This window comes from Mastacembelus armatus, chromosome 3, assembly GCF_900324485.2.
Source record: "Mastacembelus armatus chromosome 3, fMasArm1.2, whole genome shotgun sequence".
Classification (NCBI taxonomy): Eukaryota; Metazoa; Chordata; class Actinopteri; order Synbranchiformes; family Mastacembelidae; genus Mastacembelus; species Mastacembelus armatus.
The window spans coordinates 18,272,282-18,286,273 of NC_046635.1; the positions used below are offsets into that span (position 1 = coordinate 18,272,282).

Genomic DNA, 13,992 nt, shown 5'->3' on the forward strand with positions numbered 1-13,992 from the left:
AATAGTCTAAAACTGTTTGTTCCTCCCATCAGCACACCTGAATCAATTCCATCTATTCATTAAATAGCCTTTGGCTATATGGCTACACAGCTCCCCCTAATGATGAGAGCATCACTAATACAGTATTAAAAATAACACAATAGGGTAATGTCAATATTGTGATTAGGAAGAAACTTTACAAGACATCATGGTACAGAAGAATGAAACACAAAGAACACCTCATCTAAAGTTTCAGACGCATAACAATAGTTTCAATTATAACAGATTTTTTGAAGGTCAGTTCGAGCCTCCTGGTCCTCACTCTACCAGATGGAGGCGGTAATGCACAACAGTTGTTTCCGTCATTAGCTAATAGGCATCAGAGGAAGAAGCGTGGCCGGAAGGAGGAAAGCGTGTTAACGTGCGTGGTTTACGTCCCCGATCACGTGGCGCAGGATGTTTTAGACTGTCCAGAGTAGGAGAAGCTTGTGGTCGGTCGCGATGTCTGAAGATTTGTTTGACAGTATTGTTTTGGCGGATGAGCGGTGGGTTTTCTGGCTGTTGTTGTGTCTACCCGGTCAACCTGTTAGAAAACACGCTGAAGCAGCTGTCGGTTCAATGGGATTAACGTTACTTTCTCAGTTTGGCATATTATTGATATAAGGTTATAAAACAGCCACACGTTTAACGTTGGCTTGATGAAAATAAGTCATGTTGGTCGTTGTTTTCAGTCCCTGTGGCCCAGTACTCAAAAATACAAGAGGTAAAAGTCATCTCCAGCGAGGCTGAGGGTGGTGTTGGTGCTTATCTACTTAGGTTCCGAGGGGAGGGCTACCAGCAGGGATTTGAGCAGGGGACCCACCGAGGACTGCTGGAGGGTCGCAGACACGGAGCCTGCCATGGGGCAAAGCTGTCCGCCGAGGTGAGTGGGACTGGTTGCGGGTGGAGTTGCCGTCCAATCTTTTATCTGCCACATCCGACTGTATTTAGACTGTATTCAGTGTTTGCCTCTGACCTACAGATTTCCTTCTATTATGGGTTTGCCATCACGTGGAAATGTCTCCTCCAACAAAATACAGATGTGAAATCAAGGTGTGTATCCTCTTGACTACAATAATATTTGTTTTCTTGGACATTTCATAAGTTACATACATGATGCAAATGTTTTAAACCAAATTTTCTACTGATTCATATTAAATAACTGAAAGCAGGAGGCAGCGACCAGACCCCTGTGACAGTACAGAGGCATAACTAGTAGATGCTGTTTTCAGGCTAGAATGATCATGTTATCATCCAGCTAAATCTCTGATAGAAGACTGACTTGGCAGTCTTGGGTGATTTCATCTTGATTAACAGTAGAATTTCATTTTGAAATAAAGACTGCATGACTCGAGAGTTGAAACCAAGATTAGCATTGGTTGTGATGTTGGGACGCCTCCCACCATGCAGTTGGGCAACTGGTTGGTTGACGTACACAGAGAGACATTAAGGTTATAAATTGATGAATTTTGAGATTCCAGATCATCACATGCAGGAAATTAAGTTAACCTTTTAAGGAAGTTGAGGAATATCAGGTAGTTTCTTCGTAATGATACAGAGACTGTGTACTCCTTCAAAGGAATGAATGTGAATTGTTTCTTTAAAAGTCCTGAAATCAGGGTCAAAGTGAGTTTGGTCATTGTGCGTCCATATGTTTGTGTGCTAACAGGAAGCGTCTAAAAACTCTGGAGGCTCTCCTGGGTTTAATCCAGAACTCTCCTCATCATGACGCACAGTCTGTGAAACTACAGGAGGATATGGAGAAGCTTCGAGCCAAGTTCAGACAGGTACTCCATTTACTTCAAATATAGTGAGTGAGAAGCTCAAAGGCATATGTGGCGTGTTCAGATAAATAAAATTTGGAATACATCTTATCAAATAACTAATTATGATCAGATGCATGGTGTGTGCAGAAATATTGACTTTCCTCCTTGATGAATTTCTTGAAGTCCATGTGTCAGGACAGTATAGGTGTTTCAATAAGATGCTAATTCAAATGCACTAAGACCTCGTTTGGTGAATGTTACAGGAGAATCTCACAACCATAAACTCTACATTAGACCAAGATGAACCACCACCAACCAGAGCTGAAAACGCTAAAGAGCAGCTACTCAGCCAAACCGGTTTAAAACCCAGCATCTGAAGCTGGAAATGAAAAGAACATCTAGATAATCAATTTCAAGCTATTGAAATTGTTTCACTGATGTAATATCTGTGGAGCAGAAGGCAACAGAGGATGTTCATTTTGTACAGTGCTGTAAAAAAGTATTTGCCCCTTTCTTGATTTTTAAATTTTTTTTTTTTTTTGCATATTTGACACACTTAAGTTTTTAAATGATGATTTCATTTGTAAAGGGACAAAAGCTGTCCAAACCTGGGCCTATGCGAAAAAGTAACGGCCCCTTAAACCTAATAACTGGCTGTGCCACCCTTGGCAACACCAACTGCAATCAAGTGTTTGCGATAAGTCTTTCACATCACTGTGGAGGAACTTTGACCCACTCTTCTTTGCAGAGATATTTTAATTCAGGAACATTGGAGGGTTTTTGAACCTTGAACGGCCTGTTTAACGTCATGCCATATCATCTTAATTGGATTTAAGTCCAGACTTTGACAAGGCCACACCAAAACCTTCCAATGGATCGGACCATTTGGAACCAATTCTAAACTAGAACCGGGTCTCAATTCCTAGCCCTTTGTATAAGGCAATAATGATTAATTGTACTTAATTTTACTAGGTGTACCTCTGTCAAAAAGTTAAGTACAAGTATAGTCCAAGTATATTTATACCCCTTTCCATTACACAGTTGGCTGTAGTCTACTCGACTCAACTCGGTTTTGGTCATTTTTCATTACGATTTAGTACCACCTCAATGTGGGCAGGGCCTTCAGAACATGGCGGCACGAAACTGACATGATGCCACCAAGCACCGAAACATCCGCACCTTTTTCTAGAACAACGTTGTTTTGTGAGTCGCTAAAACTATAAAAATGGAAAAACGAACGGTTGCTGTTGCCGATTTTTAAAAAATGGATTTGATTTTTGTGGCGGACGCGGTTGGATGTCACGCTTATGACTCCTCTAATGACGTCACTCCCTGGCCAATCAGTAGCCCTCAGTCTGATGTTACATTTTAGTATCAGCATGACTCACTTGGAACTTTGGCTGAGGAGGTACTAAAAAAATACCGGCTACCAGGTACTATCTCCTAATGGAATACCCAAAAAACCGAGTCCAGTCAAGTCGAGCCAAGTAGTGCTAGAGGAAAAGTCCCATTAGGTACTTCTGTATACTTATAAGCCAAGTGTACCTGGGTGTATTTTGTTTAGTATATCACTGATGAGTACATACAAAGTAAAATAAGAAGTTTACACTTGAATACACTTTTTTGTGCAAGGGTTAGCAGAGCAGTTAATGTATCACCACTTGTCTGGTACTGTCCAGATATGCTCCATGCTGAGTGTCCCAGCTGACTTCAAGGATTACATCAAAAGCTCTGAGGGGACATCTTTCTGATTCTGATTTGAAGATGAAGAGGAGAAGCTGAGCCTACCTCTGTGTCCCTGGCAAAAGAGACAGAAGCTGAGTTGCTGTCAGTTGGCAGGCCTGATGTGGGAGTGCATTCATAACTGGGGCGGGAGGTGGTGCCTCTCTCAGTCTGACTGTCATCTCGGAGACTAGTCTTTACCTTCATGCTCTGGTGAAAAGGTGTGACATGTAGTAAGATCCATGGAGCTCACTGATTCATGACTGCCTTCACTTTGCCTCCAGTAAGACACCCATTCAAGAAAAAGAATCTGTGTTTACCTTGTTAGGCTGGGTTCAAAGACTGGATTTATAGCAGTGAATCTGTGTGTATTTAACAAACAGAATGAAATTCAATAAAGCAGTAAAGAGTCTGTAAGACAACAATGAGAGGTTTGTTTCCCAAACACAGGAAACAGGGACAAAGACACCAAAGTGAATTCTCTGTAGTTCACAATATGATTTGACTCAATTTAATAAATAAATCACAATAAAAATCATCTGAAGGCACTTTACATGTCTGAAGTGTCTATTTTAATGTGTAACTTGGGCCACTTTTCAATAGTGTAGACAATTACTTAGTTCATTTGCTGAAATTGTTTTCATTTCGTCTCTATTCCATGCTTTTATGAAAACTGTATTATAATTTTCAGATTCACGTTACACAACCGGTAACAGCGAATATGATACAATGTTACAGATTAGACTCCGCAGACACCCAACAAACCAACACTCAACAGAAACAGGCACGCCACCCAAAGTCCATAGGACTTTCTGTATGTTTTTGTCAACATATCCTTTGTACTGTACTTACACATAGAATATGCATACGGTGGATGTATTCGATCAAGGTTATTATTGACTTTTCTCACTTTATGGGAATTTTTGATCACTATCACTGGCAGCGTAATACAGCAAGAGTTTACAGGGAATATATTCATTAAATATATGTAAAAATTTACATGAATATGTCTTTCAGTTGTGAAAACACAAAATGTAAAAACACTTGTTAGGAATGTAGGATTTTAATGAAATATTTGTTTGGAATTTTGACACTTGCATGTGAGCAAATATAATTTCCAGATACCTGTTAAGTACACAGACAAAAGTAAGGGAGTAAGCAGTTATTCCTACCAAGGGAAACTGCTGAAAATTGGATCAAACAAATTATCAAACAAGCCACTAGAGGGCAGAGCAGTCTCTCAGTGGTTATGTCATGAGAGACAGTCTCTCAATCTTGTACACACACATATTAGTTTCTGTTAATGTGACAATAAGCTTTGTACTGTGATATCAATAAATACGTTGCAGTGCCCCAAAAACTGCTGATATGTTGACTGGTTTATATCTTGACTGTGGTATGTCCCAGTAGGTGGACTGCTCAGGCAGGAGAGTCAGAGAAGGACAAAGCCACAGATGGAAATAAAGAGGTACAAGAAGAAATTAATGTGAGAAATGCATGTAAGATAAGACAAACTTTATTCATTCGCAAAGGGGAATTCAGGTAGTCTTGTAGTTAATTAGTCAGTCAGTCAGTTGTCAGTTGTTGGATAAAACAATCATAAAAAGAACTAGCTGGAGAGTGACAGAGGAAAAGATGAGGAAAATAACACATTTCTACTTGCTATTTTGTGTTGTATGTATACCTGTAATATATAATAATATATGTGCAAACCCCTAGATGCCACTTTCCCTGTTGCCACCCCGTGTAAAAGATTTTAGTTGAATGACTCTGACCTATTAGTGTCTTGGACCACCCAAATATTCCAATCTGTGCTAGTACTACATACAGTAAAGTTATTTCTAATGATGTTTTTATGTTATGGCATTTATTTAAGATATGTTAAACTTTATCCATCCCAAAAGGAAATTCAGGTAGTCTTATAGTTAATTAGTAAGTCAGTAGTGAGGGTAGTCAGTTGTCTGTGAATTCTGCCGTTGGCTAAGGTGTCGTAGAGCCTGATGGCAGTGGGGATGTATGATCTCCTGTATGGTTCAGTCCTGCAGCTCAGTGAGGTGAGTCGTCCATTGCAGCTGCTTTTCTGGTCCATCAGGATGTTGTGAAGGGGATGGTTGGTGTATTCCAGGATGCTCTCTATCTTTTTCTTTGTGCATCTCTAAAACATAGCCTCCAGTGCATTCAGCCTCATTCCAGTCACTGAAACAGCTTTTTACACCACTTATTTGTAGGCTGGCACCACTTCAATGTCTGCACCATAGATGTTGACTGGATAAGGAGGGGGCATAGACCTTCAAAAATCCACTACCATCTCCTTGGTTTTAGAGGGGTTTCAATAGGAGGCAGTTTTTGTGACTCCAGTCACTGAACAATTTCATCAGGTCCCTGTACTCCTATTCCATTCCATTCCTGATACATGCAATAATCACAGTATCATCAGAATACTTCTGAATGTGGCAACACTCAGAATTGCTGTCTACTGTGTATAGTGTGTACAGGAATGGGGCCAAAACTGTAGCAGAGATGCAGTTCCCCAGCCTGACAAACTGTGGCCTTTCTTTCAGGTAATCTGTGATCCAGGAAACAAAGGAGAGGTCCACCCCCAACCCTTTGAGCTTGTCTCTGAGGATGATTAGTTAGAAGGTATTGAATGCAATTGAAAAATCAAAGAACATAATCCTCACATAACTTACAGGTTCTTCCAGATGACAAAACACATGAAGAATGTAGAGGACAGCATCATCCACACCAGTGTGTTCTCTGTAAGCAAACTGCAGGCATGTTTTACCTCAAGTCTTAGTAGGTGGAGAATCATCCTCTCCAGGACCTTCATAATATGGGATTTGAGAGCCACCGGCCTGTAGTGATCGTTTGGTTCAGCCGGATACTTTATTTTCGGTACCGGAACAATACAGAATTCCACAGAGACGGGGCCCTCCCTAACTGTAGACTCACGTTGAAGATCCTCTGTATAGGTTAACTAGGTTGGCAGCACAGTCCGTAAGCAACCATGGATATACACCATCAGGGCCAGCTGCCCACCTGCGACAGTCTTTGTAACTGCAGCCTCACCCCTGTTACTGTGACAGATGGTGAAGTGTGCTCAGGTGAAGGTGGGGGGATAGCTGCAGTGGTGGAGATGCACAGATTGAGGACAAGGAGTAGGAGGAGGAGACTGACAAAGAATGAGGGGGTATGGCTGGACAGGCTTGTGCTTTTGCAGCAGTGTCAAACTTGTTTAAGAAATTCTGTTGAACTTCTGTTGAAGAACTGAGTTCATTGGCTCTGTCTACATCACCTACTGGTGCCTGTTTTTTTTGGAGCGAGTGAAGTTAATTCCCCTCCACACCTTTCTGATGTTGTTGCACTGTATATTTCTCTCTGTTTTGTTTTTGTAGTCCTCCTTAGCCTGCTTTAATGTTAATGTTTAATTCAGCTGTTTGAACCTTTCTTTGTCTCCATCGTTAAATGCTTCCTTTTTCTGGTTAAGGATTGCCTTGATGTCACTAGTGATCCAGGGTTTGTTATTAGGGAAACAGACTTTATAGTTATAACAGTGTTTCTACAGAATTGATGTAATCTGTGAAACAGCCAACCTGTCTGTCAATGTCTATGCGGTTTCCTTCTGTTCCCAGCAAACCAGCAATATGTTCCAATCTGTGCATTCAAACCAGTCCCTTAGAGTTTCAATTGCCTCAGGTGTTCATTTCCTGTAATGGTGGTTACAGGTTGCTTCTGTACACAAGGTTTATAACAGGTCTGCAGTAAGACCAGATCTAGTGTTTTACCTTCTCTGGTAAGACAGTTGACAAACAGAAAATCCAGTCAGGTGTGAGGTGAGAGTCACATGGTTAAAATCTCCTGATATTATAATGAGGTCTCAGAATGTTGAGTTTGTATCCTGGCAACACTCTCATGGATGACTTCACATGGAACATTAGCATTTGCTCTTGGTTGAATGTAAACACGTATGGCGATGATATGACTGAACTCCCTGTGAACATAATGAGGTCTGAGACCAACTACCAAAAGGTCAGTGTCCTGACAACATTGACAACTGTGCTGCTCCTTTACAGTAATATGACCAGGGTTACACCATCTTCACAAATAAAGCCAGTCCTCCACCTTTTGTCTTACCACTTGCCTCAGCATCTCTGTCTGCATGTACCAGGGTGAAGTTAGCCACATTCACACTGGAGTCTTCAATGTTTTGATTCAACCAGGTCTCAGTAAAACACATTAAGCTTCAGGTAGGAAAGGTTTTTGTCTCCATCCCCTAGGCTTTAGTTTAGCACCACCACATCAGCCACAGAGAGACCTCTTCAAGTCAGCTGGAATAGGGTAATATACATGGTTGTAATGTAGGGTAATATTACTCCATTGTAAGAGAAGGAGGTCATATCCTGAGTAGATTCTTCTCCCCACAGTAATGTCCATAGGTCATTAGATGAATAAAACAGTAGTTGTCAAAAATATATCAAAAAAGAGTGAAAATTTCAGGAGCTACAAGACTTTGCTACCGTGTACTCAGGCGCAAATTGTAGAATAATAATAATTTATTTATATTAAAAGAGGTGTTGCAGTATTGCTACTTGGACCAAGTCTGTGGTTTACTGTGTATAAGGACCCATATACACTGCCTTCATATTCCACCCTACCAAAACCTTTTCCCACCCCATGTAAAAATTTCTAGATCCACCACTGCTTGACACGCAATTGCATTAGGAGGCACCAAGAATGACCAAAGGTACTTTTTCAGCTTTTGTCAGCTGGCCCGCTTTCTATTCCATATCCAAACTCACAATGACAATAACCCAACAGGATTGTGTGTGTGTTTGTGTGTGTGCTGGGGTACAGTAGCAGCTGGTTTATGCAGTGTCAGGCAGCAGGTGAACGCTGTCTTCTGCTCGGCAGCTTCTGAAGGCAAACAGAGAAAAGAGAAAGAGGGAGGCACAGGGGAGGGGTGACAGGGGCCAAATGAGAGAGCCTGCATTCAGATGAGTGTTTCAGTACGACTTGTACCCTCTTAAAGTGAAAAAAAAAATCAAAGGCAGAGACAAAGTGAACAATTATTAAATGAAGAATCCAAAGAAAGAGAAAAGGAAAGAATCAATTGTACCAGCAGTAAAGTGAAGTGGAGGAAGGGTAAGGAGTTAAAGGAGGAGGAATAATAATCACAGAAGGAAGGGAAGGAGGAGAGAAAGCAGAGGAGGTGGAGTGGAGAAAGAAAGATGAGGATGAAGAGCAGGAGGAAAAGGAGGAGGGACTTGGTCTTTGAGAGAATGTAGAGGAATGTGGGGAGCAGGTGGTGAGTGGTGACATGAAAAGCAGTGGTGACAAATGCAGCCGTCCGGCCGGCCGACAGCAGAAAAGCCCCCTGAATGGAACGGTGGCATTGGATTTCACCACAAGCACACCAACAGCTCCACGAGGAGGAGGAGGAGGGGCCTCTATGGAGACACACATGGTGCTCTCTGAATGAATACACATAGTTTGGGTATAAACTGTTCACTTCATCTGCTGCGTTTGAGCATTTTCATCTATTTTCAGTCATATTTCATCTAATATGGATAGAGATAGTATGAAAAAAAGTTTTCAAAAATCTTAACTCTTAACTTAAGGACCACCTACTACTTCCATTTCACTTGGATCTCATCTTTCTCAGAACATAGTGTTTGATCAATTGGCCAAAGTTGCATGTGTAAGTTACATGCTCACGATGAAAAGTGGTTAGGTATGGGGGTTTAAATACTGTGTGGTCTATAATATTATATTATTATATCGTTACTACTATTATGTGGTCTGCTCAGCAATGTTTCTGTCTCATTGGTGCGCAGCCCTCTGGGCTGTCGCTATGGGTCATATCCCGTCTTCGCGCCTGCATACTGAAGAGAAATTCGTTTATGCCCACCTGGGGCACTGTTTTCCCTTTGTTTTCTTCAGTCTAAGCACTGAGAACAGACTGAAACAGGCTTTCCCCATCTCTCTTCCTGCCGAGGAAACTCCCGACCGGGAGAACGTCCTCGAACCCATCCTGGAATTAGCCTAGGAGACAGAGTAAGACGACTCTGCCTCCTTGCTATGTCACTCGCTGGACGGCTCCCCGCCCTAACTCCTCCCCTCCGGGGAGCCAGTGCAAATGTCTGCCGCTAGCATGCTAGCTGAGCGGCCTACGCCTCTGCTGGCCATGGCTCAGCTGTTACAAGAGCTCCTGGGCATCATCATGACAGCGGCTAACAGGTGTAAAGCTCCCCGTCCCTCCTGAGCTGGTCCAACCGCTTCAGGATGCCCACTTCGACCGGTACAACTCGCGGCAGGCGCCACGCCACGTTTGGCCTGGATCACCTACCATCTCTGCTTACCTCTCCATGACAGTGTTGGAGCCAGCCAAGCTAAAAGCTTGGGTGTCGACCTTCTCCCCCATCATGTGGGTGGCTGACCTGACGGTAAGCGGGTTTCCCACGGTCGCGGCACTGGAACAGAGCCTGGCCTCTCTGTGTTAATAATAATGAGCAAAGTGTGTGCTACGGGCCAGGCAGCGGCCTCCACCCCCCGCTACTGCAGCTAATAACATCACCGACCCCGAGGCCCTTCCACCTGATCGCTCAGAGGAGGTTAGCAAGATGGCGGGCGTTATTCTGGCTCTCTGCACCCCCATTGCTGTGGGAGCGGCCCGCATCGCCACGCGGCAGACGATGGCGCACCGGAATATTTGGCTGTACGTCTGCCAAGGCCCCTAGGCTAGCCTGCTCCTGGTCTACCCCGGTACCCGAACCTCCCCGCAAACAGCGAAAGTTCTCATGGTGCACGCGGAATGTGTGTGGTGTTCTAAGTTCTGAGGAATGTATATGTCATGTTCACGGTTCAAGGAAAATAAGTATGTTTGCATCCCCCTGAAGGGCAAATATTCCTCCGTAGCTCGGCCGACTCCTGCCAGTCATAAGGCAGCCCTGGCTATTTCACACACATTTCCCACACAGTGAAGCCCTTACGCTGCCGAGCACATGCCGGCCAGCTAGAGCGAGCATGCTAACCAGCACACAGTCAGCCGTATAATGGCTGTCACAGAGAGCGGCAGAGGGGCTTCAAATGACGATTTTTATGCAGGACAGGCATCCGTCTGGGCATAAACGAATTTCTCTTCAGTGCGCAGGCCACCTTAGGGCTGCACCTAATTCACAGAATCTTGGGTTATGATACGTAACCAACTTTCTGCCTGCTCTGGCCAGAAACACCTGTTAAAGGATCCTACTCATCAGAATGTGAGTTGGTCAGTGTGGAATAGTGAGGACTTCCTGGCTTCTCAGTTTCAATCTACACTGCTATACTGTATGTATACAGAAACCCACAAAAAGGATTCACCTTGACACTGCATCTCAATCACTGAATTCAGACCTAACCCTATCTGGATTTTACTCTCATCTTTTTGGCCATTGCTTTATTCAGTTTTGGCAACACTCACTTCAGTAACTTCTGAGACTTGTGAACACTGTAACATAGTAAAAGAGGGCTAGTGACTGGAGCTGGATAATACACCAGAAAAAAGGTCTGTGATCCAAAAACAGAGACAGGCAGAAAGTTTGAAAAGCCAGTTGTAATCCAAATGATTACAAGCAGGAAACAAAAGAAAAGAAAAAAAAACACCCATGTAGTGGCCTCATGCAAAGAGCTGCCCTGGACTGGTTTTAGTTTGAACATGTGGAATGTTGGATAGACCAGGGACCCCTTGAGAGAACTCAGACTTATTGCTCCCAGGCTAAACCTGTAAGTCCACCCTCCCTGGGTGGGAATGTCTCTGGTGGACATGCACACCCACGATGTCGGTTGGCCTGTTGTGCATAGAGCTGGCTTGCTCTCGGGAGGGTGGCATGGGCTTGACTCCAGATATTGTGACACCACCAGACCAAAACCTGTGCCTCTTCTTCTTGGTTGGGGGATATAATAGGGGTTCTGGAGAGCTGGTTCTCCAACAGATGACAAAGAACCTTTTGGAACATGTTCAGCCAGGGAGTGGGAGTAGATTAATTAATAGATGACATGTTGTTCTTTCGCTGGCTGTCTAGGTGGTGTCCAGCAAACGATGTGGGCTTCATAGACAATTGGGCCACTTTCTGGGGAAAACCCGGTCTGCTGGCGAGGGACAGCATCCATCCCACTTTGGATAGTGCGGCTCTCACCTCTAGAAATCTGGGTGAGTTTATTAGCCAACCTAAAGTTTGACAATCCAGAGTGGAGACCGGGACGCAGAGACTCAGTCTAAAACAACTCTCTGCAGTTTCCTTAGAGCTGTCACTCCCCTCAAACCACATAGAGATTGTGTCTGCCACTCGAACATATAAATCAAATAAATCAGAAGTTAACACGAGGAGTTATTCATAAGAACCTAATACAAATTTAGACCACTCCTTTTATTGAACAGAAAAACAGAACAGTCAGATGTGGACTATTAAATATTAGGTCCCTTTCTTCTAAATCTCTGTTAGTAAATGATTTGATAACTGATCACCAAATTGACTTACTTTATCTTACTGAAACCTGGCTACAGTAGGATGAATATGTCAGTCTAAATGAATCAACCCCCCTCAGTCATGAAAATTGTCATGTTCCTCGAAGCACAGGTCGAGGTGGAGGAGTAGCTGCAATCTTCCACTCAAACTTATTATTAAACTTTCATCCTCAAAACAGTTATAACTCATTTGAGAGCCTCACTCTTAGTCTCTCACATCCAAACTGGAAAACACAAAAACCAGTTCTACTTGTCATTGTGTACCCTCCACCTGTCCCTTACTCAGAGTTTTAATTGAATTTCCAGACTTTCTGTCTGATTTAGGGCTTAGTTCAGATAAAGTCATTATAGTGGGAGATTTTAAGATTCTTGTAGATGTTGAAAATAATAGTCTCAGCACTGCATTTAATTCAATATTAGATTCAATTGGTTTCACTGAAAATGTTAATAAACGCACCGACTGTTTCAATCACACCCTTGATCTTGTTCTGACCTATGGCATTGGAATTGAACATTTAATAGTTTTTCCCCAAAATCCTATTTTGTCAGATCATTCTTTAATAACTTTTGAATTTAAGATAATGGATCATGCAGCATTTGGAAGAAAATTCCACTACAGCAGATGCTTATCTGACTCCGCTGTTAATACATTTAAGAAAATGATTCCATGTTTATTTACATCTATGCCATGTGCTAACACAGTCGAGGGCTGCTGCCTCAATCCTACTCCCTACCAAATTGATCATATTGTTGACAGTGCTGTAGCCTCACTGCGTGAAACGCTTGATACTGTGGCCCCTGAGAAAAAGAAGTTAGTGATTCAGAGGAGATTAGCTCCATGGTACAGTTTTCATATTCGTTCCTTAAAGCAGGCATCACGAAGGCTGGAAAGGAAGTGGCGTTCCACAAATTTAGAGGAATTTTATCTAGTCTGGAAAAACAGTCTATTAACATATAAAAAAGCTTTCTGTAAAGACAGAACTGCATACTATTCATCACTAATAGAGGAAAATAAGAATTCCAGGTTTCTTTTCAGCACTGTAGCCAGGCTGACAAAAAGTTACAGCTCTGTTGAGCCCAGTGTTCCCTTAGCTCTCAGCAGTGATGAATTTATGAGTTTCTTTACAAATAAAATCACAACTATTAGAGATAAAATTCATCAGATGCGTCCTATACCTGCCATAAATGAATCTTCTACTGCAGTAGCTCTTGAAAGATCTGTATGGCCTGTTATGTTTAGACTGCTTTTCTCCCATAGATCTCTCATTGTTGCTTCATCTAAATCATCAACATGTCTCTTAGACCCCATCCCGACTAGACTGCTTAAAAATACCCTGCCATTAATTAACTCATCTTTATCAGATTTGGTAAATTTATCTCTAGTATCAGGCTACGTACCACAGGTCTTTAAAACTGCAGTAATAAAGACCTTAATCCAAAAGCCTAGTCTTGATCCAGGAGTCTTGGCTAATTATAGACCAATATCCATACATAAAACAAATCTCTAGAACTGCCTCCTTTTAGCCACCCAACATTGCCAAAATTAGGAACACCCTGTCTCAAAATGATGCAGAAAAACTAATCCTTGCATTTGTTACCTCAAGGCTAGATTACTGTAACTCATTACTATCTGGATGTCCCAGTATCTCCATAAAAAGCCTCCAGTTAATCCAAAATACTGCAGCCACAGTCCTGACAGGAACTAGCAAGAGAGATCATATTTCTCTTGCTAGTTCTCTTAGCTTCTCTTCATTGGCTCCCTGTAAAATACAGAATTGAATTTAAAATCTTTCTCCTCACATACAAATCCCTTCATCATCAAGCTCCTTCATACCTTAAAGACCTCATAGTACCATATCATCCCAATACAGTACTTCGCTCTCAGAGTGCAGGTCTACTCGTGGTTCCCAGAGTTTCCAAAAGTGGAATGGGAGGCAGAGCCTTTAGCTATCAAGCTCCTCTCCTATGCAACCAGCTCCCAGT

General features: G+C 42.6%; 1 protein-coding gene across 2 annotated transcripts; it reads left to right on the plus strand.

Annotated features, from left to right (window-relative positions):
- The first annotated feature begins 384 nt into the window (after positions 1 to 384).
- Positions 385 to 4,054, plus strand: lto1 (LTO1 maturation factor of ABCE1). Of its 2 annotated transcripts, none has more exons than XM_026292974.1 (5): positions 385 to 524; positions 796 to 901; positions 1,001 to 1,071; positions 1,688 to 1,805; positions 3,464 to 4,054. In XM_026292974.1, exons 1-5 carry the CDS (start codon positions 481 to 483, stop codon positions 3,533 to 3,535), a joined length of 411 nt encoding a protein of 136 aa, XP_026148759.1. In that variant the 5' UTR covers positions 385 to 480; the 3' UTR covers positions 3,536 to 4,054. The 2 variants fall into 2 exon arrangements, with proteins under 2 accessions (XP_026148759.1, XP_026148758.1); XM_026292973.1 differs by lacking the exon at positions 3,464 to 4,054 and adding an exon at positions 2,048 to 3,456.
- The last annotated feature ends 9,938 nt before the right edge of the window (positions 4,055 to 13,992 follow it).